The 26,549-nt window shown below is 40.4% G+C and overlaps 1 protein-coding gene across 2 annotated transcripts in view; it reads right to left on the bottom strand.

Moving 5' to 3' along the window:
* Positions 1 to 24,334, bottom strand: part of cxxc4 (CXXC finger 4) — a 50,854-nt gene extending 26,520 nt beyond the window's left edge. The window contains exons 1-2 of one of the 2 annotated variants that reach the window (XM_067442736.1): positions 24,024 to 24,334; positions 21,761 to 22,699 (exon numbers count right to left, since the gene is read on the bottom strand). In XM_067442736.1, the coding sequence (XP_067298837.1) occupies positions 21,761 to 22,585 (825 nt within the window). In that variant the 5' untranslated portion in view covers positions 22,586 to 22,699; positions 24,024 to 24,334. The remainder of the gene's footprint in view (positions 1 to 21,760; positions 22,700 to 24,023) is intronic. The other variant, XM_067442737.1, reaches the window with a different exon arrangement.
* Between the last annotated feature and the right edge of the window lie 2,215 nt (positions 24,335 to 26,549).

Here is a 26,549-nt window from a genome sequence, read left to right as displayed (position 1 = left end):
GGTGAATGTGAGGCAAAAATGTAAAGCGCTTTGGATAAAAGCGCTATATAAATGCAGTCCATTCCCCATATGCACAAGAATGACATGCTTGGTGCTAAATGCTCCAATTGAGCTAAAATCAACTAATTGTTGATGTAATTGATTATGCAGGTGTCAGTGGAGCAATAGCACTTTTTTTAAGTGAAAAACTCGCAAGTGTATAGTATAAGGAACTGACCTGCCTGTTCTGCTGATACCATTGTAATTGTCATAGAGTTACTGCCTTATCCTTCTAGGAAGTGTGTTGCTCTTAAGGGGGCATATTTTCAACATGGAGAATTGTTGGTTGCCTTTTTTGACAAGTCTTACAGTCTGGACACTTTCTTCACACTTTGCCCATGTGCCTTTTTAGAAGACATGACAGCATAGTTCTTTTACCTTAAAAAAAATTAACCTTCTCTCCATGAAGTTTTAAAGCTATCTGACAACCTGATTCCAATGCATGATTACCAGAACAGAACAAACAGGGAGCCTGCAATGCAACACCTGGAGTATCTTTGACTGTTTTTCAATGAAAGCAAACACATCTTGGAATTTAGCTTTACTGTGTGTTCTTTCAAGAACGTCACATGCTGTGTTTCTCCACGTAACTTTTATAGAAGCTTGGATAAAATCTGGTTAAGGTTGGAAGACAAATCATGATCCAACATGTTAGTCTTCAGCAGCATTGCAACAGCCTCTAAAATAGAACACATAATATTAAGAGCCTTTTAATCATCAGCATTGATATTAGCCTTCTCCAAATAAGAACTGGTGATCTTCACTTCATTTCAGAAGTTTCTTAGCTTCAGCATAACTCCTTCTAGCAGCCATATGCAAGCAGCTTCGGATTAACTCATTTGACTGGCCTTAAGTGAATAGTTTCAGATAGTAATGTCTATCCCTAATATTGTCATTTTATCTTCTATGCCATGTTCAAAGGATAGCATGTAAGAACGAAAATTGATCTAAAGTATGTTTTTGCTGCAAAACCAAAAATTGTCATTTTGCCTCCAAACCACATTTGAAAGATTAATATTTGTAATTCCCACATGTGCAACTAGTAGATGGATTCTGAATTTGTAGCAGACTTCTTAGTTGTTGCTGTCACATCCTCAACATTGTACTTTCTTTGCGCAACTTGATTGAGTTTGCAGGTTGAAGCATCTTTTTGCATGGAGTTTTCGGGATAGCTCCAAGATGAACAAATTCAAAAGACGACAAGGATCCTGTGACGCCGATGTCTGCTTAGGATTCTCAGCGACACACTTTTCAAGACACTTATTCAGTTCATCCCTAGGTTCATAAGATTGCAGGGAATTGACAAATCATACTTGTATACTTGGACTTACAGTTTATTTGAAGTCTTCTAAGACTTTCAATTTAACATTGTTTGCAGCTAGGTTTCCAGCCTCATGTTTAAAACAAGACTTTTCCATATCAAGAGCAAGTTTTTGTTTTAATGCAGCTTTATGGATGCTTTATCAGCAGCTAATTTTACCCGTATTGATGATGATATACATGGCCTGTGAGAACTACAACATTTATTTGACCTTTTGGGCACAATTGAAGCATTATTGTTTGGCTCAATAAGTGTTTGTGGATACTTTTGAACATTTTCCCATCAAAATCACTCATGATGTTCTCACAATGTGCCCAATTTAGGCTCAAACCAGTTGATGTGATTAACATGATATATAGTTGTGATACATAGTCTCAGGTAGTTGTTCTTTTGAGCTGTTATATTCTCCAATGCACTCACTGGATTGGTCCATACATGTGCACACACCAAGATTTCCCCTATGCATAGAACTGAGGGATGTGCAACATTTAAATTTTGAGAAATTTCATCAACCATGCTTGAGACAAACAAACACAATCACATATCCAGATATCATCAACAGGCTGCAGTATGCACATAAGCATTCGCTTCTATTATCATGCTTATATATTTGTTCGAAGACAAAATTCTTAACATCAACGCTTAGAAAAAAGCGACAGTTGATTGTAGGTAAGTTTCATAAATAATAATAATAATAATAATAATAATATATATATATATATATATATATATATATATATATATATATATATATATATATATATATATATATATATATATATATAATTTTATTTTATTTTTATTTTTTTTACAAAAAGTTGAGAATATATATATATATATATATATATATATATATATATATATATACACACATATATTAGGGCGGGGACTTTAATGCGTTATTTAAGATTAATTAATTACGGGACTTTAACGCAAAAAAATAAATAACATAATTTTAACCACACTTATTTTTGCACCGCGGAACGTTTCGACGGACCGATTATACTGGAACACCACCTAGCGCTCACGACTAACGAGTCACGACAACAACACACCATAGTGAACATGAACGAATAAGCTGATGAGACCGCTTTGCTTGTCCCGTGGATGGGACATTTTGTTTTAAAAAATGAAAGGATGGAAGCGTCGACAAGAGAATGCTTGTGTGCAAGCTATACAACAAAAAATTTGAATATCTCCGCAGCACATCGAGCCTCAAATATCACAAATATGCTTTTGCTACACTTTATGGCAAACATTGCACTGGTCTGCTGAACTGAAATAAATAAACAATATTTTGTTGATTAAGCTTATGTATTCAGTCATTATTCAATGGTATACTAAAAATTCATGTGAAAAATTACTTCTCATTGTTCTCAGGTCAAATATTTATATGCAATTAAAATGCGATTAATTTCGATTAATTAATTACAAAGCCTCTAATTAATTAGATTTATATTTTTAATCGAGTCCCGGCCCTAATATATATATATATATATATATATATATATATATATATATATATATATATATTGTCATTCAGAATCATTATCAGCATATAGATGGTGTGGACTTAGTTAATCAAAACTTCAGTCATTAACCCTTTCTAGTTCAACATTTCAATAATTTCAAAACTTTATAAAAAAAAATATCTAGCTTCCGCCATATCTGAATTTTTTTGAACTGGTGTGCAATGTTGTCAATTTTTTTTTAAAGGTGTCATGAACTGTTGTCTGAGGTCAATATATGACGTTTGTTTGGTTTTTATGTACAAAAACATCATAATGAATAAGAAATAGGCTATTTTCTAGTCCTAGGCTCTGTCCTGCAAGGCTCAGATTTTATGGCGTGCTACACTGAAAACTTGGAAGTAAATGCCCCCAGCTAGGATTGGATAAGCTTTGCATATTTAATTAGCTTCAGCTCCCTCGTCAGTGCATGTGGGAATTGTTTTGAAAGCGTGTGGAGAAACATCAACCGGAATGATTCATCCCACAGGGCTCGCAACATATCTTTATCAAACAAACACAATGATTTATCACCACCCACGATTGGTTGGAATGTTATTTTTTTATTACTTGGCCCATCCAATCAGTGAATATAAGTGCAAACCATGCATCACACAAAGACACACACACACACACACCAAGTACATTGCGGACAGCATGATCAAAACTTCCGCAATTGTATTTTTCCTTCAAATATCAAGTCGAGAGAGTTAACAACGGCAATCAAGAAAGGAATGTTATTACAGGCAGGCCGGGCTTTGGTTGTCGTAAATCAATTTCTCAAATTATCACCCCTTTAACTGCAAGAGGCATTAAACTTTTTCCGTAAGTTGAATATGGAAGGCTAGATAATTTACTTTATAAAGTTTTAAATATAGATTTTTTTTCTTACACAAACACATCGCTTTGCTTCAGAGAGCCTTTATTAACCCCCTTGGAGCCGTGTGGACCAGTTATATGATGAATAGATGCATTTTTATGGACTTAAAAAACGAAAATCCATTATAAAGCTTGGAAGATCCATTTTTAATATAACTCTGGAGTGTATTCGTCTGAAAAAAGAATGTCATATACACCTAGGATGACTTGAGGGTGAGTAAATCATGGGCTAATTTTCACTTTTGTCATTTTCACTGTCGCCTTAAGTTGGGGACACTACATTTTCAACTAAATATCTAAATAATTTAACTACTAAACTCAATTAAAGGTGCACTATGTAGTATTTTTGCAGTAAAATATCCAAAAACCACTAGGCCGGTGTTATATATTTTGTTCAGTTGAGTACCTACAATATCCCAAATGTTTCCAACTATTTGTAAATTGTGAAAAATTTGCTATTTTAACTAAGGACCGGGATGTGTCAGCATAGCGTTTGAGGAAGTCGCCTGTCAATTGCATCATAACTGCGCTTCCCTTGGTTTCGGGTTTTATTTGGCAGGAGTGCTTTATTCTTAGCAGTGTGAACAAGTGAATGCAGGGAGTAACGTCATAACATCATTTTAAACACACTTAAATGTATCTAATATGATAAACAGAGCTGCATTACCTCATAATCATAACTGGAAGAGCGGATCAGTGCAGGCGCCCGGCGAATGTGTCCCGTCCCGTCATTATAAAAGTCCCGGTGTTTGCGAGGCAGCTATTTGTTTAACAATCGCTCCAGCAGCTGTGCTCAGCTCCACAACACTCGGTATTGCTCTGCTTTGCACTACAGTAGCGTTAATAACCGCATAAATGAACGTGATTTGTGCCCGAGTCCTATTTTCCACCGGCTGTGAGGTGAAGACCATATGTCCCAAGATGCTGCGCTCAAACTTTGCGTCATCAAACTACGCATTTGTTTTGAATAAGCGCCCTCCAGTAGACGAAAAAGTTGCATAGTGCACCTTTAACTATATCAACTAAATTACTGATCTGCCCACATTGTCGCTATATGATAATTGAAATGAGCTGGATGACATCACCATTTTCTCCAGAGCGGCTGTACAGCTGAATCAAATTCCAATGCATTATTTTCCTGTTAATACTTTGAAGCTGCTTTGTAACAATCGGCAATGTAAAAAGCGCTATATAAATAAAGTTGACTTAACTTTTGAGTGAACTAACCCTTTAAGTATATCTCGATCAAAAGATTGAGTACAAGTAGGGCTGGGCGATAAAATTCTAACGATATGTATTGCGATAGAAACGTAAATAATATCAATAAAAAAATGTCTTTGATTTAAAAAAAAAACTTTGTCGGAAGAAACCTGAGGTTGCGAAACAAGTTTCATCGCATGAACAAAGACTAACTCTGTGGTAACCTAGCAATGTAGGGAGTGACAAGTTAACAACCAATCATGTAACAGTATCATGTTTGGTTGTGCCTTATCGTTGTATCATGTTGGATTCTTCAGTTACAGAACTGCCTTGGAGTGATAAGTGGAAAATGAATACCACAGCGAGTGAGGAAATTGTTGATAAAACAGGACAACAAGTAAGTTTGTCAGTATTGCAGTTTTGGGGATTTTATAAGCCTGACTGTAGTCAGACCAATGTCGTCTGCAAATTATGCACCTTCGTCCCCACCAAGACTGGTAATACCACAAACTTGATTACTTTCGTCTGGCTCTGCAGCGCAAGCCTACGCTGACCGCGCATGCAAGTGTGTTTAGGGAGGTGTTTATACAGAGTTAGATAAATCCATAGATACCATTCTCATCTCCATGTGTGCCATAAATCTGTCTGACGCACCTACCGCTAGACTAGCTTAGCACAAAAACATGAGGCAAATGGCTCCATCTAGCCTACTGCTCAATAAGTGACAAAATAACACCAACATTTTCCTGTTTACATGTTGTGATGTGTATAGTTACATCGTGTACAAAACCCACCGGGCAAATTAAAAGTTGTCATTTGTTATTACGCCTATGCGGTGCCTGAAAATAGTCTCCAGCACGCTCTTTGTGCAAGCAGGTTGTCGTGATGGTGATGTTGTAGCCTTTTTTCAGGCGCTGTGTAATATCATTGTGTATAATAATAATAATAATAATAATAATAATAATAATAATAATAATAATAATAATAATATATTGCAATACATAATTGTGCTAACTTTTCCAGCAATAAAAATTATATTCAATACGTCTTATAATAATTATGTTGCGCTACTTTTTCCCGAAGGAAAAATGGCAGGACCTCAAGTACTGAGCATGAACACATGACAGCCACAGACATCACACCACAAAATGTCTGTTAGCACAGCTCTGTAAGAGACAGCAACCATCCACAGAAGAAGGGAAAGTTATTGAGGCAGACAGTTACATTCCAGCATAAACCACTAACATCACTTAAAAGTTTTTTGGGGGATTGAATCAAATAATGTCCTTTTAATCGGATTGTTTTCAGAGACCAGAAAAAAAAACATAGACAATGATAGACTAAGAAGCCATAATCCATTACAAAATTTGAGAAGCATTTATGTCATGGATACCTCTTACATAATCAAGAAGCCTAAGAATAAAAATAGGGGATCCCTTGCATGTTGTCATGCTCATTGTACAAATGAAGCACACAGCAGGAATAATCAAAGGAAACAGTCTTTAATTCAAAAATACACAGGAACACTCAGGGAAACTGACTTCAACAACACCTTAAAATTGACGATACAGCACAATAAACTGAGGAGAACTCAGGGTTTAAATAACAGGGAGATAATTGGAAGAACAGAAACGGGTGTGGAATTTATTAACTAATTATCAGGAACATTATAGGATAACGGTAACAGAGAGAAAACTAAACCTAAACAGAACATACACATTACACATGTAGTCTAAGCAACAACAACAACAACAAAAAAAACATTACAGAAACATTAAGGACCCTAACATCCTTTGCATAGTCCCATCACTGTCCCACCCAATGCAGCTTTATACAATCAGCACATGCAATCCGCTAGAACCTTATACTGTATTCATATACTCAGAAATAAAAGCAGCAACGGCGGGCCCAAACTCTGGCACTATGCTTCTCTTTTTTGCTATAAATGTGTTGCCATAAAGAGAAATCAAAAATCCACTCACAATTTAGCATTCTCAATGTCTTGACTTCATGCTGACTGCGATCGGATAAATCCCCTAGGAAAAGTATATCAAATTCCAGAGCATGTGTTTTTCAAACAACCCATAATAGCCAACTTCCTGTTGGGCTGGTTTATGACTTAGGTTGTGAAAGCTGTTTGGCCCAATGAGATCTATAACTGTATGAAGTTTGGTTAATGCAGGTAAAAGTGGTGCGCTCAAATGCAGAGCCCCTCAAATACAACCATACAAAAGGGTGTGCCACAGAACACCTCCCCCCAACCCCCTTGACAACTTGTTCTGATGGCTGACAATTACAATGTGTGTTTAAATTTTTCTACAGTTTGGGCATGTTAAGAGACCCAAAAGTGTGCGAAAGGTCGCAAATTCTTTTTAAATAATAAAAATTACCTAAACAAAACGTCTCGATTACGTCTGTAACCTTAGTTCCCTGGATTGGGAACGAGGCGCTGTCATCGCTTTGGGAACGCCTCTGTGTGATTGCGTCATGAAGCACGTATGTCATCAGTCCAATAGGAAGACGGAACGTCACGGACCCGGAAACTATAAAGCACACGGGCAAACACGTGGCGTTAGCTTCTGAAATGGATGAAACAAGGCGCTTGCAGGCATGCGGGGAGTATGGCACGGTGACGCAGTGTCTCGTTCCCAATTCAGGGAACTAAGGTTACAGACGTAACCGAGACGTTTCCTATCATAGGAACTTGAGCTGCATCACCACTTTGGGAACAAGAATACCCACACCCCCATAGGAGCCGGATGCCCGCCTGTGAAGTGTCAGGAGGCAAGCCCCAGGAGTAGAATAAACGTCAAGTTCATAGAATCTGATGAAGGTATGCGGCAAAGACAAGAGTGCCGCATCACAGACATCCTGCAGGGAGGACCCTGACAAGAGTGCCTGCAAAACAGCCATACTCCTAGTCGAGTGGGACCGGACGGCCAAGGAGAAGGCAGTCCAGCCGTCACATAAGGCCTCGACCACCCACTTGCTCATCTTCTGCTTTGAAACTGCCCCCTCAAGGAAGGTCTATAACAGACAAACAACTGTACTGTTCTCCACCACAGGGCAGCTATGTGGACACAAGTGTCTAGGCACAAACAGTGCACAAGCAGATAACGATGTCCTGGTCTGACATCACAAGAGGTGGAGGACAAAAGGCTTGCAGCACAAAGGTCTCATAGGGTTTGAGGAGCCTTAGGAACATAGCCCAGCCTAGGGTACAAGAAGGCCTTGGCAAACACCGGGCGCAAATTCCAAACGCGAGGGTCCCACCGAGAGAGCTTGTAAATCTCCTATACTCTTAGGGAGAAAATACCGTCTTTAGAACAAAAAACTTCTCAGAAACTTCCTCGAGGGGCTCAAAGGGAGCCTCGGAAAGACCTTGAAGGACCAAGAGATCCCAGGTTGGCACCCTGGTGCATACGGCAGGTCTCAGTCTCAAAGCGCCACGAAGGAAACAAGTAACCAGAGGGAGTCGCCCCAAGAAACACCACCCAAAGGAGTGTGGTAAGCACCTGAGGCCGCCACGTACACCTTTGATGTGGAGGGAGCTAGCCCAGTGGAAAATCTCCCCTGCAGGAACTCCAGCACCGCGCTCGCAGGGCAGTTAACTGGATCCCACAGGCGATCTCGGCACCATAAGGTGAAGAGCCTCCACTTCAGTGTGTACAGTTTCCTCGTGGAAGGAGCTCTAGAGTGTAGAATGGTTACAACAACCTCGGTTGAGAGACCAGAATTTATGAGCTGGGCCCCTCAGAGGCCAAGCCCATGGTTTCCACAACTCCTGGCGAGAGAGAAGGTCCCTCCTGATCGGAATCTCCAGGGGAGAGCCGTCGAGGAGAGACACAAGGTCTGAGAACCATACTCTGCCCGGCCAGAACGGGGCTACTAACAGAAGTTCTGTCCCTGCTTTCAACTCCCGGAGGCAGAGCAATCGGGGGAAAGCGTGCAGAGGCAGCCTCAGCCACTCCTGTACCATAGCGTCCAGTCCAAGAGGAACTGGAGGCACTAGGGAGAACCACAGACGACAATGCATATTCTCGTGAGTGGCAAGAAGGTCCCCTAGAGCCCTGCCAAATCTCTCCCAAAGGAGCTCCACCACCTCGGTGTGGAGTCTCCAGTCCCCGGGCCTCAGCCCCTGCCTCGACAGGATTTCTGCTTCCACATTCAACCGCCCAGGAATGTACATAGCCCTCACTGAGAGCAGTTCCACTGGGACCAGAGGGGAATAAGGTGCACCAGCTTGTATAACTGGCATGACCTCAGACCGCCCTGATTATTGATTTACGAGACCACCGATGTGCTGTCGAGCACATGATGGCCCCTGAGATACGGCAGAAAGTGTTTCAGCACCTGAAACACTGCCAGCATTCTAGACAATTATGCCACTAATGATGGCGTTCCTGCCATAGGCCCTGGGCCGATGTTGACCCGCGAGCTGACTGTGCTGGAATCAGCCAGTCGTCGATTTAATGCATGTCCACACTCTGGTGAACGTGCAGGGTGAAAGTGCTAGACCAAAGGGAAGCACCCGAAATTGGTGAGCTTCTTATCTGAAGCGAACCTCGGGTATTTCCTGTGCTGTGGAAGGATGGAGATATGAAAATATGCATCTTTGTGATCTATCATGAATGGCGACACTGTTTTTGTTTGAGGAGCTCGTAACAAAAAATGCCTCTCTGTGGCGACCAGGTCTTTACCATAGTTTTTTATTTCTTTTTTTAAAACCTGTGGCAGCGAACCACCATGTCTTTACCCTATGGAGGATAGGCAGATAATATCTAGCTTCTCAAAGTCAGATAAATCCTATTTAATTGCTCAGAATTAAAGTCACTATAATCACCCATCAATGAACATGGTCCGAATAATCGACTGAAAGAACATATCTCACTCCTCAAAGTCAGATAAAATTTCATTTTAATTCCTCAGAATTAAATCAGCCATAATCACCAGACGATACTGTTTTAATATTAAATTTATTCATACGGAATCATCATCTACACGCTGCCTCAGCAAACGCAAGATGCGATCCGTTTACAGCCTATTTGGCTTTCATCCCTCGAGATGAAAGACCACAGGCGCCAGGATGAAACCCCCGATTAGCACACATATTTTTTCTATACGTGTCGAGATATTTCTCAATGAACACAGCCAGCACCCTCAGGAACTGACTGCATGCCTCGCACGAAACAGTATCACATGTACACCGATGCTTGTGTTACTAATAGACCGAAGTCTGAGGCTGAGCAGAAAGCACGGGGAGAACGCGCTCGTCGAGTCTGCATTTTACACAGACTCGCTCATGATGCTCCTCACTGGCAGGGGATTGAATTGGCGAGTCCTCATCCCCTGCATTGACACTGCAGACATTCATCTCCTCGGAGGAAGACAGCTGCAGCATCGCGGGAAACCGCAGTGCGGGCTCCCGAACCCCGAGAAGCGGCCCTTATGATCCATATGCGACCCCCGCGACCTGAATTGCCGCTGCGCCTCAGCAGCAGTAAAGCCCGTGCCACGGGGAACTCGAGCCGGTACGCCCTCCTCAAAGAGCGCCCGGCGGGATCGCAGCATGCGGAGAGGCAGAGCCTCATAATGCTCACAGCCAGCACCCTCCAGTGCCGACTGGGCGTACTGATCACCCACACAAACAATGCACACTCTCTGTACGATCGTTCGCTCGCCATAATCTCCTTCCTCTAATATCAGTGTGAGTGCAAACTTGTGAAACTGGGGTCTGAACTCAGACACAAACAGATATTAGGACAGACAAACGGCACAGAGTGTTTGTTGAAGACAACAGAAGCTAACGGCGTGTGTTTGCCGGTGTGCTTTATAGTTGCCGGGTCAGTGACGTCACCCGCCTATGACGTTCCGTCTTCCTATTGGACTGATGACATACGTGCTTCACAACGCAATCATGCAGAGGCGTTCCCAAAGCAGTGACGCAGCTCGATTTCCTATGATAGTGAACAATAGGGCCCTTTGCCGGTGTGAGGCAGCAATGGTTAATGAATAGAGTCCATCCACCCACACCAGCAGATTTTAGTATAGACCACTGGGACAAATAAATGACAACCAAATAAACTGTTCCCATCCCATGAAATTAAAATTGAGGTTTGGAGGCTCTTGACTATGTTTAAACATATGAGTATGCTGTCTTAAGCTTAACATTAAACTGGTGTGCTTCAAAACAATAAACAGTAGCATTCAGAAGATATATTAACTAAAAATTTACAGTTTCTCTCAACCAGCAATACAGACTGTCAATTTTAATGACATCATTCTGCACTTCAACTTGTCATCATATTTTTTTGTCCAATCAAATGGTCTCTAGAATCTGAAGCCTCAGATTTTGTGTCAGTTTTGCAAGAACCTTCACAGTGCACATACAGTGTGCTCCGGTCCAGAGACATGATAGCAGAAAACAGATCATATGCAAGAGTCTGCACAGACCGCATACATAATTTGATCCATTTTAATCCTGCACAGAGGTCTGTATCTTATTAAGTTATGGAGGAGATAAGGAGGAGAAACAGTTAGACTGCCTCATCTTTACCATCAGCAGTGATGAGCAATTAAACAACAGGTGCCACTCACCTATGGAAGCTTATGTGTAGCAAATTTCAATTTGCAATGCAATATGTAAAATGGCAATGCATTCCAGTATTTAAATAGGCATTTTCCATACCATGTGTGCAACACTTGGTGCAAAATGAAAATTAAAATGTAATAATATAATTTACATTTGCTATTTCCTACACTAGTTTTAACAGATAATTTCAATATTTTAAAATAAAGATTTTAATGCTTTATAAGTTGAAATGAAAATATATTACCGAAAAGATTAGATGTGTTTAACATGTTCAAGCAAAAAGTATAGCAAAATGATCATTTAAATGTTATTTGAGCAAGGCATTTACTGCCAGAAGTTGAGGAACACAGGAATGATCACACAAGTCTATCAGTGAGTGTTCTGTTAGACCAGTACATTATTAGAACCATGGATATTTACGGTTAGAACGTCTTTTAGAGAACACGCCTGGCACTCGTGCACCTTACCACGAGTGCGGTCACGTGTCTGCTGAAGATAAAATAAATGTTATTAATAAAATGATGTGAAGTCCATCTGCATGGTGATGGGTGTTGTTTATATCAATAATAGGCATAATAATATTAGTAATAATAATAATAATAATAATAATAATAATAATAATAATAATAATAATAATAATAATAATAATAATAATAATTTATGTTCCCAAAAATAACTCTGGTGATGTATAAACCCATCTGAAACATCTGAAACATCAGCATGTTTGTCTGATGTGAACAGGTGTTGTGTGATGGATATTTCCTTATCATTTTAGCATTACTGAAACACCACAGCCTCATATTGTTGCTAGCTATGTCCATCAATTTATGACCTCAAAGATTTTTCAGTCTCGCTCCCGCAAAAATATAGACTATGTTATCTTCTTCTCCCGCCCACAACATTAATGTTTTTTTCCACTCCTGCCCGCATAAATGTAGGCTTTAAATAGATTTTTTTTTTTGTATGTCCATAAACAATCCATGAAATGGTTTCAAGTTACTAGCCTACATATTCCCGCAAAAACTTTCCCGATAAATTACTTATTATTAAAGTATCAACATTCACAAACCACTTGTAACAGAGTAAATCTTATGTCAAAGTAAATCCTACACATCCTTTTTTTTCCGCATCCCTTATTCATACCAAAATATAATGGAAATTCTTAAGTCATTTGACCACATTACAGTCTTCCATGCTGTAGTGTGATGGAATATAGTGTGCTTAAGATTATAGAGTTGAGAATGACTAAAAGATTTTTGAGCTGACTACAAAAGTAGTCTTGGATTCAGCATAAAGCAAAAGTTTTCTGTTCATAATGAGAGCAAAAACTGATATTGTATGGTATTTTAGTTTAATAAACGCCTTTCAGTATTCCGCACTACACTCTAAAAATATTTCAAAGAAATTACATACATCCTTTTGTTCTAAACATTCTAAAGTTCTAACATTATTAAATATGAATTGCATTTTAAATACATGTAAACTCTAATACATTTTAATTTAATTTCAATTAATGTCTAAAAACATTACATTCAGTTTGCATTTAAGTATATCCTTAAAGTATATTTCTCTCTCAAGTACTTTAAAAGGATGCTAAAACGCACTTCTTTTTCACAATTGTATATGAGCCTTGATCTCATGTGACACAAATTTTGAACATTTGTCAAAAGTATTTTTTCTCTCTTTGGGGTTTTTCTAAGTATAGCAATAACAGAATCAGTAAATATGGTAATATATATATATATGGAATGTTGTCATATTATCTATGTCCTTAATGTAAATACTAAGACCATATCTGTGTTGACTTTCCTCACATATTTTTCAAACAGGTCACTGCAATGATGGAGGAACCATTTAACTTCTCAGCCAGAGCTAGCTATCAATTATTTACAGTCACCTGTTTAAAATTTAAAGTGCCACACATTAACGTTCCCAGCACCTACACTTTCCCCCTGACCATCCTCCAATGATACGCCACCCCTCCCCATAGAAACGGCCAATGATAATGAGTTTCTTTCGCCACTGGACTGAAGATGTTAAATCAAGCCAGGTCAGAGGAGACGGCAGGCGTCACGGTAAGGGCACAAGCCAGGCATGTCCGATTACGTTTCAGTCTTAATTGGTAGTACAAGCGTTGTGAAGAGCACTGGGATTTTTGGCAACAGAAGCTGGTGGAAAATATTTGCAGAAAATAAATTCAGAAACCCACTGGTGGAGAGTACTAAAGTATTTTTACTTTGCATCTGTACTTTGCCAGAGTATTTTTTATTTTGGGAAACTTTTACTTCACTTCATTCCCAAGCATAATAATTTCTTTTTTTACTCAACTTCTTTTCATAAAAAAATGTGTCCTCATTATTTGGAACTGAAGAAATTAAATACAGACGACTCATTTAGGCAGTTCAGATTTGATTCTTTCTTTTGGGAGCCAATCACTTTATTTATCGTGCACTTTCAACTTTACAACTACATTTATATTCACAAACAACTACATTAAGCGCTGCATGAAAGGGAATATTTGAAGGAAAAAAAACATAATGGAACACTTTAAAATATTAACATATTTTGCCCTATGTTATATAAGTAATTATATTGTACGTTTATATTCGTCAACATACATTTTACAAACATTTAGTTTTTCCTCATTTCTGTACTATAATGGTAAATTTGTATCAAACCACACGTGCCGACAAAGACATATTTCGCAAAATGAAGCAATGGGAAATAAGCATACTGTGTGGGACCATTTCGACAGAAAGGGTGACAAAGTTACGTGCAAAATAAGCTATGCAGTATTACAATACAGCAGTAGTACAAGCTCCTGACAGGTGGAGGAAAGCAAATGAAAGTCGTTTCCTGAGGCTGACCGCTCTAGCGAGGCATCTCTGTATTCCTCGGGCACCAGGCATTGCCTTTTGAAGCCTTGTTTAATGCTTTTATTTTTGTGGTTTTGTCCGACAACTTATCAAAAATCTCGGCCTGAGTCTGACTGGAGCCCTTGTTTAGTTTTTTTGGCTTACATTGGCTTACATTGTTGCAGCCATTAAAATAGTTCAGTTTTGTTTTTAATGTCAAAGAAGTTATATTTTGTTTAGTTTCTTTTTTAAGTTCATTTAGAAAACTGTTTAGAGCAATTTTTGGTTTATTAGATTAAAGTAAAAAAAAAAAAAAGTTGGTTCACGCTGTATGGTCCTCACTGGTTCACGACAATCCCTCCACCGCTACTCAAGCTAGTGTGTCATCACCTGCACCACCGTGTTACATCGTCAGCTGCCTGCTTAAGTCCCATGGCCTGACCAGCGACCTAAAGCAGCGCAGCGGAGGATTGCAGCGGGTTTTTCTTGCAATGTTCCCTGTATATGGAAGCAAATTCCCATCTGTTCCACAGCGAGAGAGGTCGGGTGACGGTTCTCATCTCATTAATCTCAGGCCAAGCCCTACAGTGGGCACAGTCGCTATGGGAAGCGAATGCCCCCATCATCGGCTCAACCACCACCTTCTGCACTCATCTAAAAGAGGTATCAACGGTTATCTGCCTGTAGCCTCTCCTCACCCGCTGCCGATTCCCCGCCCGCTCCAACATCTATCGCACCTCCAGCACCTGAAAGAATACAGATGGACTCATACCACTGGACGCCAACGCAGGATATCACAACATCTGTGCCTGTATTGTGGGGGAGATGGACATGGCATTACAACCTGCCCCGTGCGACCCACTCGGCCAGCGGTGAGTACTATCCAATTACCTCCTTTAACGGCAAACCTTACAGAGATGCCAGTATTCGTTTGTAATTTTCACTCATCTGTTGCAGCACAAGCCCTCACCGACTCCGGGTCGGCGGGAAACTTCATCAGTCCGCAAACCCTCGAAAAGCTAACCGCCAAACGTCAACATTGTCCAGTCGACCTCAGAATCACCACCATTCAGGGAAAACCGCTGGGCCGAGATCGTGTCCACCATTTCTCCCCCACACTTACACTACGCGTTGGTCATCTGCATGAGGAAACCATCACGTTCATGGTGCTGGAGGAGTCAACCGCGGACATAATCCAGAGATGCCCCTGGTTAATCTTACACCAGCCGCATATCTACTGGTCCACCGGAGAGATCCTGCAATGGGGTGAGAACTGCTTTGATCGTTGTTTTCATCGTCATCGCCGAAAAGGTCCATCATCAACAGTTCCTTCATCATTGCCTGTTCAGTCCACCTTAGTAGAGAGTCCCGATACTCAAGTCAACATGGCCATTCCCCCAGCTTACCGGGCATTCCAGGATGTCTCCAGTAAGCGATTAGCAACCAAACTACCACCCCATCGGCCAACATCAGCTCAGCTCCTCACTCACCTCTCTGCTCCAGAACTGGCCCAAGTCTCTGTCCTGGACTACATCGGCCACGGAGGCCTTCCACCAGCTGAAGAGCAGTGGATTACTGATTCGGCCAGAGCGAGAGGGTCTGGGACTCAGCACACGTGCAACTCCAGCAGGCAGTCCGGAGACACAAGCACCAAGCTGACGCCAAACGCGGACCCACGCCATGGTACCAGCCAGGCCAGAAGGTCTGGCTTTCCACGAGGGATGTCCGTCTCTGGCTGCCGTGCCGAAACTGAGTCCCCGGTACATCGGACCGTTCACGGTAGACAGGCAGCTGAACGGAGTCACCTACCGCCTTCACCTTCCTTCCACCTACAGAATCTGACCTTAATTTCATGTGTCACTGCTCAAACCCTTCACTTAACCTGTCCCTTCTTCACCCACAGATCCTGGTGATGGTGCCATACCTCCTCCTTCTACCATCGACGAGGACGCATCTATCTACCGGGTGAGAGCCATCCTCGATTTGCGGCGACGGGGTTCCCGGATGGAATACCTGGTAGATTGGGAGGACTATGGTCCTGAGGAGTGGAGCTGGATCTCCAGGAACGATGTGCTGGACCCTAATCTTCTCACTCAGTTTCACCAAGACCACCCTGACCGACCCGCTCCTCTGGGCCGTGGTAGACCCCGTCACCGCCCGTGGAGGAGGGGGTACTGTCACGCCCTCACAATCATCAGTCACTGCCACGTCACTCGTTCCCCATCACCATCATTCTGAACACCTGGGCACCATGACCAGTCAACACTATATCAACCCGGCTCACCTTCACTCCCTTTGTCTTGTCTTGCACCGATCCCATCGTCGACTACCTGTCCTTCCTAGAAGCCCTCACCTGTACCATCTTCATCTTCATCGTCATCTTCGTCTTCACCATCATCGTCTTCATCATCATCGTCCTTCATCTGAGTGTCACCATCCATCTAAGTATCACCTGTGTCCGTAACCTCTGATAATAAACTTTGCACTTGCACTAATCCCTCTGTGTCCTCGTCTGTGTCTGACAGATACCTGGTCAGAGAAAACAAATGAAGGAACCAGTTGTAAAAAGGCCATAACTCTAGCAGCTGCGCTGAAGAAACGCACGCTGCTGGCGCGGTCTAACCCTGTGCGAGCCATGTCTTGACAGTCGCATAAGCTATTATGGTCTCATGTTGTTTCCACCAGCGCAGCACATTGTTTCTTTTAATTAATAAAATAAATATAAAACGAAGGAGAAATATGTTCTGCTGTTTGCCCAATAAAATAAACGTATTTTATTTTTTAACGTATTCTTAAAAAAGTATTTTTAAGGGTCACAGACACTCATCAATTGTATTTTTATGTAATGCCAATTCAATATTATAATCTTACCAGTTAACGGTTACTAATCGATTAATAACCGAAATGAGCATCCCTAGTATGCACACTATACTGTCCATGTCCAAAAAGGTAATAAAAACATCATCAAAGTAGTCGATATGTGACATCAGTTAGTTAATTAGAATGTCTTGATGCATCAAAAATACATTTTGTCTAAAAATCACAAAAAATACTACTTTATTCAGCATTGTCTTCTCTTCCTGGTTTGTTTTCAATCCTCAAATAAAGATTCAAATGGTTATAAATCAGCGGATTGATTCATGTTTCGGATCGCGCGTCAAACTGCTGAAATCATGTGACACTGGCGATCCAATGTTTAATTTTTGTGTGAACTAACCCTTTAATGGCACCTGTTTGAACTCGTTATCAGTATAAAAGACACCTGTCCACAACCTCAAACAGTCAGACTCCAAACTCCACTATGACCAAGACCAAAGAGCTGTCAAATGACACCAGAAACAAAATTGTAGACCTGCACCAGACTGGATCTGCAATACGTAAGCAGCTTGGTGTGAAGAAATCAACTGTGGGAGCAATTATTAGAAAATGGAAGACATACAAGACCCCTGATAATTTCCCTCGAAATTATCTTGGGCTCCACGCAATATCTCACACCAAAATGATAGGGTCAAAATGATCACAAGAACGGCAAGCAAAAATCCGAGAACCACACAGGGGGAATATCCTAGTGAATGACCAGCAGAGAACAGGGAACAAAGTAACAAAGGCTACCATCAGTCACACACTACGTCGCCAGGGACACAAATCCTGCAGTGCCAGACGTGTCCCCCTGCTTAAGCCAGAATGTCATATGGCCAGATGAAACCAAAATAGAACGTTTTGGTAACAACTCAACTTGTCTTTGGAGGAGAAAGAATGCTGAGTACCTATTGAGAAGCATGGGGGTGGAAACATCATGCTTTAGGGCTGTTTTTCTGCAAAGGGACCAGGATGACTGATCCGTGTAAATGAAAGAATGAACGGGGCCATGTATCGTGAGATTTTGAGTAAAAACCTCCTTCCATCAGTAAGGGCATTGAAGATGAAACATGGCTGGGTCTTTCAGCATAACAATGACCCCAAACACACCGACCGGGCAACAAAGGAGTGGCTTCGTAAGACGTATCGCTGCAAGGTCCTGGAGTGGCCTAGGCAGTCTCCAGATGTCAACACCATAGAAAATCTGTGTTGCCCAGCGACAGCCCCAAAACATCACTGCTTTAGAAGAGATCTGCATGGAGGAATGGGCCAAACTACCAGCAACAATGTGTAAAAACCTTGTGGCGACTTACAGAAAATGTTTGACCTCTGTCATTGCCAATAAAGGGTATATAATAAAGCAGTGAGGTGAACTTTTGTTATTGACCAAATTTTTTTTTTTTTTTAGTTTTTTTTTTTTTCATTGAAATAGTTCTCAATTTTGAGAACTATTTTGTCTCATAGTTGAAGTGTACAAAACAATTACAGGCCTCTCTCATCTTTTTAAGTGGCAGAAATTGCACAATTGGTGGCTGACTAAATACTATTTTGCCCCACCGTATACATTTAACAACACTTGACCTCACATCATCATTCATGAGAAAACAAGCCTGTATGTATTCCATACTTCTGCAGAATACTGCAAATATATTGAAGAATATTGGTAAGCGTTTTAGTGATCATTGAAAAAGACCTTTCTTAAAATATTTCCTATTCTTTTTCACAGAAGAAAAAATCATTCAGGTTTGTAATAACATAAGGTTGAGTAAATAATGAGAGAATTCCCATTTTTGCGAACTATAAATTGTAGTATTTTGAGCATTTCATTTACAGTACATACTATATGTTTGTTTTTGAATTACATGTTTGTGAATAAATGATGACATTATATTTTCACAGAACAAACAAAATACTTAATTTCCTTAAGCAAAAGAAAATCTATAATTTATGCAGCATTTAGGCTGTGGTACCTCTCATAATCACTGAGGTGAAGAGCACTGTTATTGTATGACAAAATCTCTCCTCACACATTACCATAAAAAAACTGTAATTTTTGCTTACAATTCACACTATACAGCAGTATTCATGTTTTCACTATGACAGAAAATTATCAGTTGCTTAATGTCCTTAACAGACAATATATATGACATATTAATGTAAATAAAAGATAAATAAATCACTTTCTAATATAGATTCTCTTGATCAACAATAAAAGAAAATTCCAACACAAAACCAATACCTAAACTTGCTGAATAACCTGGAGCATTACTGGACTCAAAGCAAGCTCAGGAAATGTTAGGAAAGATAAGATGACTGCTAGACTAATCCATGAGAGAGAGAGAGAGAGAGAGAGAGAGAGAGAGAGAGAGAGAGAGAGAGAGAGAGAGAGAGAGAGAGAGAGAGTGACACACAGGGTAATCCTCCGGGGTCTTGCATTAGCGCGCTAAATTAAAGGAGGTATTAGATTAAATTGGCTCTCCGATTTCAGGGGTGTAAGTAAAATTCTAATTTGCATTTTCCACTGCCGCTTAAGATATAATTAGTTCAGGGTGATTCCCAGGTGCAAAACATTGACAGCAACATCCAGCTGCTTACTGGGAGTTTATGATTTGTTAGCAGCAAAAGGTGCAATCATATGGGTCTACATATGAGTATGTTTGTCTGTGTGAGTGAATCTGTGTGAGGGAGCAAGTCAATTATAAATGCATTTTAAAAAATTGTGTATTTTAGTCTGAATGTGTATGAAGACACTTGTGTAAAGGCACATGGTTCTCCTATAGTGGTCATTACACATGTTAGCTCAATATAAATGAATGAAGGAACTGTTATGGGCAGAGGATGCTTATCAGTCTTTCAGCAAAATCTGATCACATTTCCTCACCTTCCCCAGCTCCCAAATCTACATTTCTAGAAATGGACACAGAAAATGATATCTGCCCTCCTGCAAAAAAATGTACCCTTCATATACTTCTAGATTTAGATCGATTAATCTCTGTATCAGTCCATCTAATCCTAAAGTAACTTCCACCAAGGAAGTTTGTGCTACAGGACTCAAAGCTGTATTCTATAGAACAGAACAGTATTCCACAAATAAAATAAAAAGTAAAACACTTAAAAAACTGCAATAATGTCCTAATTTAAGACATAATCATATACTTAAGATGAAGCCTGTTACTTCTGTTCCATAAGAGACACCACATGGGAAAGTAATAAGAAGGAAGTAGAACAACATATACTGATTTATCCTAGCTATTGAACCAACTCCAAACACATCTAGCAAACTGGGGTCACACGCAACCTTAACCTCCACACAAGTCAACATATTTAAGAAAACTGTATTAAAAACTCTTTCCATGCACTCAATTAGCAGGTGGATAATTACTTAGGAATATATGAATATATGCTTTAGGCACTGTTTACACGTGATATTTACATTCTTTTCAAATGCATCTCTTGTAACCACTTATGATTGTATTTCATTGAAGGAAAAGTCATTGCATGTCGACGTCTGACACAAGTCAATGTGCATTTTTTAAAACCTTTGTTTTGGCGCATTGATTGCATATTAGGTGATTAGGTAGTCATTCGATTTTGTCCGATTTGCATTAGGACACATATGTGCCTTTATGTGTCCCTTTGTGTAATTGTGTGAGCTCCGATTACGGTGCATTGTAACCTGTTTACACTTGTGTTCTGCACTGTCCACATCACCTCACACAAGACGGATGTTCATATCATGTGTAAACAGAGCCTTTCCTTGCAGAACTAAATTATTTCAAGAAATATATACATTATTTGTCCACTCTCATGCAAACATACACACTCCAATACACCCAAATTTGTATTTTAAGCCATTTGTTTTAAAGACAAAATATTGCCTTTTACTTGGACCTAAAATATGAATAAATCACTGCCTGTAAGCCCTTGAAAATAAAATCTTTCACAATAGAATTCTTGTGTCAGAAATAATAAAGAAGTGGTTAATCCGTTTGATTGTTTTTGCTATTTTCTTTTCAGTGTGTATAAGGACATCAGGAAGAGAATCTAGACTTTCCACATCTTAAGTGTGATAGAAGAACAGCAGCAGGAATTTTCCTATTGCTCTCATTGTGGGGAAGATCGACTAGCCTCGTCAGGAGACAGTTTCTATAATTGGTTAAAATGACCAAGTGCAGAGAAGGATGGGTCTCTGCTGAAAACCATTTCCCAGCTCAGCTTGGAGCAGAGCCAAGCCCTGGGTTGTTCGGATGCGTTCCAGCCCCAGCCTGACTGGCAGCAATTAGGGGTGTCTGAGCCAAGCTCAGCTTGCGCTCCGCACAAACACCCCTAATTACTGCCAATTAGGCTAGGCGGGTAGGCAGATTTGAGAAGCCGGGGGGATGTTCAGGCATGGGTGGGCATGGAAACAATTTTCAAGGGCTTAGAAACGTGACTAGAAGGAAAGGTTAATGCTTTTGAGTGCACGGAGGGAGGGAGGGGGAGTGTGGTGTCTGAGCCATCGTCTCACCTCTAGTGATGAGCCAGGCTTCTTTTTTAGCTCCTCGCATTTCCGAAACTTGCAGATCTGGTGGCCCGTCTTACGGTTCCGACAACTGCTGCACACTCCACAGTTGATTAGCCTCCTGCAGGGCGCGCAGACCCCACACCTTTTCCTTTTCTTTTTCGCTGGATTTCCGCTGGATGCGGAGGAATTATTCTGTGGGCAGTCTGCCAGATTGGCAATTTGAAACGCACTGTCTGTAACGGCTGCTGAGGCTGCGGGGGAGTGAAGGGCTGTCATGACGATGACCCCGGGAGGTAATGAGATGCCCCCTAAAGCCGGAATAGCGGAAAAAGTTCCAACACGTTCCGGGAGATTCATTATCTCTGCTTCAGCAGCACCGCATTTCAGCTTGTTCATGCATTCTCCTGCTAAAGGTCTGCAGTGTTCAGGGGATAAGCTAGAGAGGAAATTATTATTTGCCATTTGCAGCGTCTCTGGCGGCACGCCAGGTTTCCCCGGCCTTTGGGAGTCATTTCTATGCATGCTGGTCCTATTAGGGTTTATTGCTGCTGATTTCCTTCCCCAGAGCATGCTGTTATCACAGTTCCAAGGGGACACACCGATTCTGGCGCTGGGAAAAATTGGTGTCGTTATGCGGGCAATCTTAGCAGTCTGTGGAAATGCCCCATTGGTTTTATAAAAGTTTGCAAACGACCTGTACCTTTCCATTTCGGCATTGTAATCCAACAGCTGGCTTAATCCACCGTCCTGAAGATTATCCTTTTGCAAGAGTGACACGTCGGTGCTTTGGCCACTTTCAATGCAAAGTGCATTGTTAAGATTAGACATGACTGCTAAGTTTCAGGCGCTCACAAGAAATATTTGGGGGAGGGTGGCAGTTGGTTTTTGTAAAGGTGAAGCTTGTTAGACACAAGATGTTACCATCCTGGTTTATCCTCTCCACTAAAACAAGAGAACAACAATTACGGATACAAGTGACAAACATTTCATGGTCATCATCTGACAATTCCAAGTTGCTTAAATCTATTGAAAGCTTTTTTAATCACAAGATTGCTCTTGTCATAAAATTAAGATTCTAATCCTGTGATTTACCATTAGCTATGAAATTTTAATGCTGCATAGCAATATACACATTTGCATATGAAAACCATATGATTGGACCACCAAGAAGTACACAGACTTCTCAGGAAGAAGTATTAATATCAGAGTAATTATTTACTATAGTAATTTTAGTATAATACCACTACAAATACATAGCATCATAATAGAAGCAAAATATTCATGCACGTTTTACATTGGAAAAAAATGTTTTTCCATAATATATTAAATATAAGCAGCCTCAAAATAAATATTTCATATAAAAAATAAAAATAAAATAAAAATCATACATGTGATCATGCATCAAGCACAAAGTTCTTATTAAAATATGTAGAAAAATGAATCACATTATCAAGATTCACCCAATGATACAAAGATGCTTTGTTAGGCTCTCTCCAACCAAGTCTCAGGCCTTGACAACTGTAGTGTGTGGGGGGATCCATTTCCGATCTCCCAGTCTGGCTGGGTTTTGTTGCCACAGATAAAAGCCCATTAGACACATCTTCATATTGCATTACCTTTCACTAGACTCTCACTGTCTGCCTGTGGTACACTGCAAAAATACTACAGCAATTCAAATCACCGTGAACATCTGATTTAAAATATAATAGCACATTTTAACCTGAGAGAGAATACTGGAAACCTATTCATATATAAGACCCCACTAATAATCATCTGAGACCTCACATTTGAAGCCAGCAATATTTCATTAAGTTTGTTAAAGAGGCTCATGCTGCTTTATAACTTCCTAAATAAAGGCAAACAGAACAAAACTGAGTAACAAATATCACTTTACACTTGCAAGTGTAAGAAGTTTTGTCTGTTCTGAGAAACAATTCACAATGTACTGATGGCGCAAATTATTAATTTACCATTATTATCATCGCTGTTGTTTTGAGTAAAAGGTGTTTTTAAACCGTCGATTGTCACGCTGTAAAAGTTGAGAGAATAATAAATATCCGATACTCAGATGAGACAGAAAGAGAGGGTGAGAGTAGACAACTGTGCCTTCGATTACAGCCCGAGACGTACAGATCAAATTGCATAATGGGATTTAATCACTCTCGTGCCTACAAAGCCACCCGAAATAAATAATAAACCAGTGGATATTCAGAAAGCATGCGCCACTATCGCTAAGCGAGAAAAAAAATGAAAGAGCATCACCTACCAGACAATCCAGACACTAGAGCAGCACATTACTGCGATGAATACACAATAAACACGCGGCGAGTGATCACCACACAAACACCATCTTTACGCACAAAACGCCATTGTTCATGCGAAGAAAAGTAGAAGGAAAGGTATATGTTTGTTATGACGTCCGGTTTGAGGTTGTTGTCCGTGGAGCGTTGACTGGAGGTGAGGTGTCTCCTGTCGCTGTGTGTGGCTGATTGGTGCTGAGGTGAGGAGGATGGGGATGTGGACACCAACTGATCATTGGCTGGAAATTACTATAGAAACACCAGGAGCTCTGGGGAGGGGGATGCTCATCAATCTCCACCGGGAAACAGCGTGCTTTCTCTCGCTATCTGTTTGGTAACTATTTACATTACAGTCTCAGAGATTGCATGTAGGCTATGATATTAAGTTTATTTAACAGCAATTTCTCAAAATATTTTCATATTGGCTTTAGACACCCTGCGGCACAACACTGTCAAAAATTATGTCAGTAGGTTGTGAGACACAACAATTAGTTTAAGGGGAAAAGATGTTTAATATGACTTGACTTCAATTATTTATGGCTACTAAAACATTTTTAAACATAAAGTAGGAAAAGGGGTTAAAAGCGTAGAGCTAGGTGAAAACCGCATTTGTTATTCTCTTCTGAAGCAGATAGCACAATAACTTGACGCATGACTTTCTTAAAAACCCGCTTTTCAAGATACATGTTGGAAAATGGGTGATGCTTGACGGGATCGCGACAGCTGCACAAAATTGATAATAAAAAAATGTAAGTGTTTTTTTGTTGTTGTTTTTTGTAGATTTAACTAGCAAATGAGAATCTCAAAAATTATTGAATATATTTTGAGACAAAAATATATTTGAATTATTATCACTTTTTATTTATTATTATTATTTATTATTTATTTACAATTATTATTTTGTTCACATAATTAAAACAATAGTTTTTCAATTACGGAAGAATATGTAGAAGTATGGTATTTGGGGTAAAAAGTGCCCCAGCTGTTGAGGGTAATATCAGAGTCTTCCATTTGTTGAAATTAAGTATTGAACCCCACCATACAAGGGAACTTTCACTCAATGAAAAGGAAAATTAGTTCTCACTTGTTTGTTCATGTTTTTTTTCCACACCGCCTCAGAATAATAAGCACGTGTAATTCAGTAGCCCCGCCCACCGACTCATGGAGCTGATCGGTAGAAGAAGATAGCAAGATATTGTGGAAGAACAGTCGCTGCATACGCTTCCTTTGGATCCTAATATTAGGAATGTTTGATACTACATTTATTTTTAATTAATTTACAGCTCACATAGGAAAGAACATTTGTGTGTTTGCTTCATTTCGCTGCGGAAACGTTTATAAACAAGTCTCAGGTGCTGGATTTGCAGACACAATGTTGTGCCTTCTGTATTGGATCCAACTAGCCTAGAAATCTATACGCACCCTAGCGGCAACAAATCTAATCTGCTGCGAGTGTCGTCTTGCAACTCTCAATACACTTCTGAGCTGTAAACGGCAAACTCTGGTCGGGCCAATTACATTGTGTATAGAGTCGGTGGGCGGGGCTTAACATAATGACGGCCGAGTTGCGCTTGTATGCTTCTAGTAAACACAGAAACTGGCGAACGGCGGTCTTTCAAATCAGCTTCGACCGCAACTCTGGAAGACTTGGAGTTAAGCTTTTCTCTGAGAAAAGAACAAAAAATGGCACTGAAGTCATTCTTAAAGGGGGGATGAAACACTCAGTTTCAGTCAATCTCATGTCAATCTTGAGTACCTATAGAGTAGTATTGCATCCTTCATATCTCCGAAAAGTCTTTAGTTTTATCATATTTATAAAAGAAATATGGGCCGAATACCGAGTCTTTCCGGAAAAAACCGAGCGCCTGGAGGTGTATCGTGTGGGCGGAGCTAAAGAATGACGAATGTGCACAAAGCGGTGATGTCCTCAAGCGTGGAGAAACCCATCGCTATCTCAGCTAATACAGATAATGATCCACAATCAAATCTGAGGCTGAAATAAATTGAACAGGAGAAACGGCAACATCAGGATGTCCGTCTCTGTGGTATGTACTGTATTAAGGGGCCTTTGTGTGTCTTTAAGCGCAGTTTATGAGGACATGATTCGGTTTATGGACTATTGTATGTGACTAGACCTTAGAGGTAGCAAGCAAAACGGTTTTGCACGTCAGAGTCAGACTAGTGTTATACAGAACAACAATGGAGTAACCGTTAGCGCATTTGAATGACGAAGCACGCGATCGTATCGTTTACTGATGTTTACTCATGCGACGGTAGCCAATAGCAGAGACATTTAAAGTTGATTTACTCAACGGCTGCTTCCAAAGCAGGACCGAATCTTTATCGCTGGGACCGCTCTGTCAAAAACACACTTCTTTGGTATGATTTGGTGAAGTCCTGTGACAGCAGTGACCGTGGAAATCCACTTTGCGACGCGACTGAAGCGATGCCTTGAAGCTTCCCGTCATTTCTGCGTTCAAATCGGTTCAAAT

Source organism: Pseudorasbora parva, chromosome 4, assembly GCF_024679245.1.
Source record: "Pseudorasbora parva isolate DD20220531a chromosome 4, ASM2467924v1, whole genome shotgun sequence".
In the NCBI taxonomy this organism is placed as follows: Eukaryota; Metazoa; Chordata; class Actinopteri; order Cypriniformes; family Gobionidae; genus Pseudorasbora; species Pseudorasbora parva.
The sequence above is the reverse complement of the archived record's forward strand: the minus strand, read 5'-3'. Positions and strand labels throughout refer to the sequence as shown.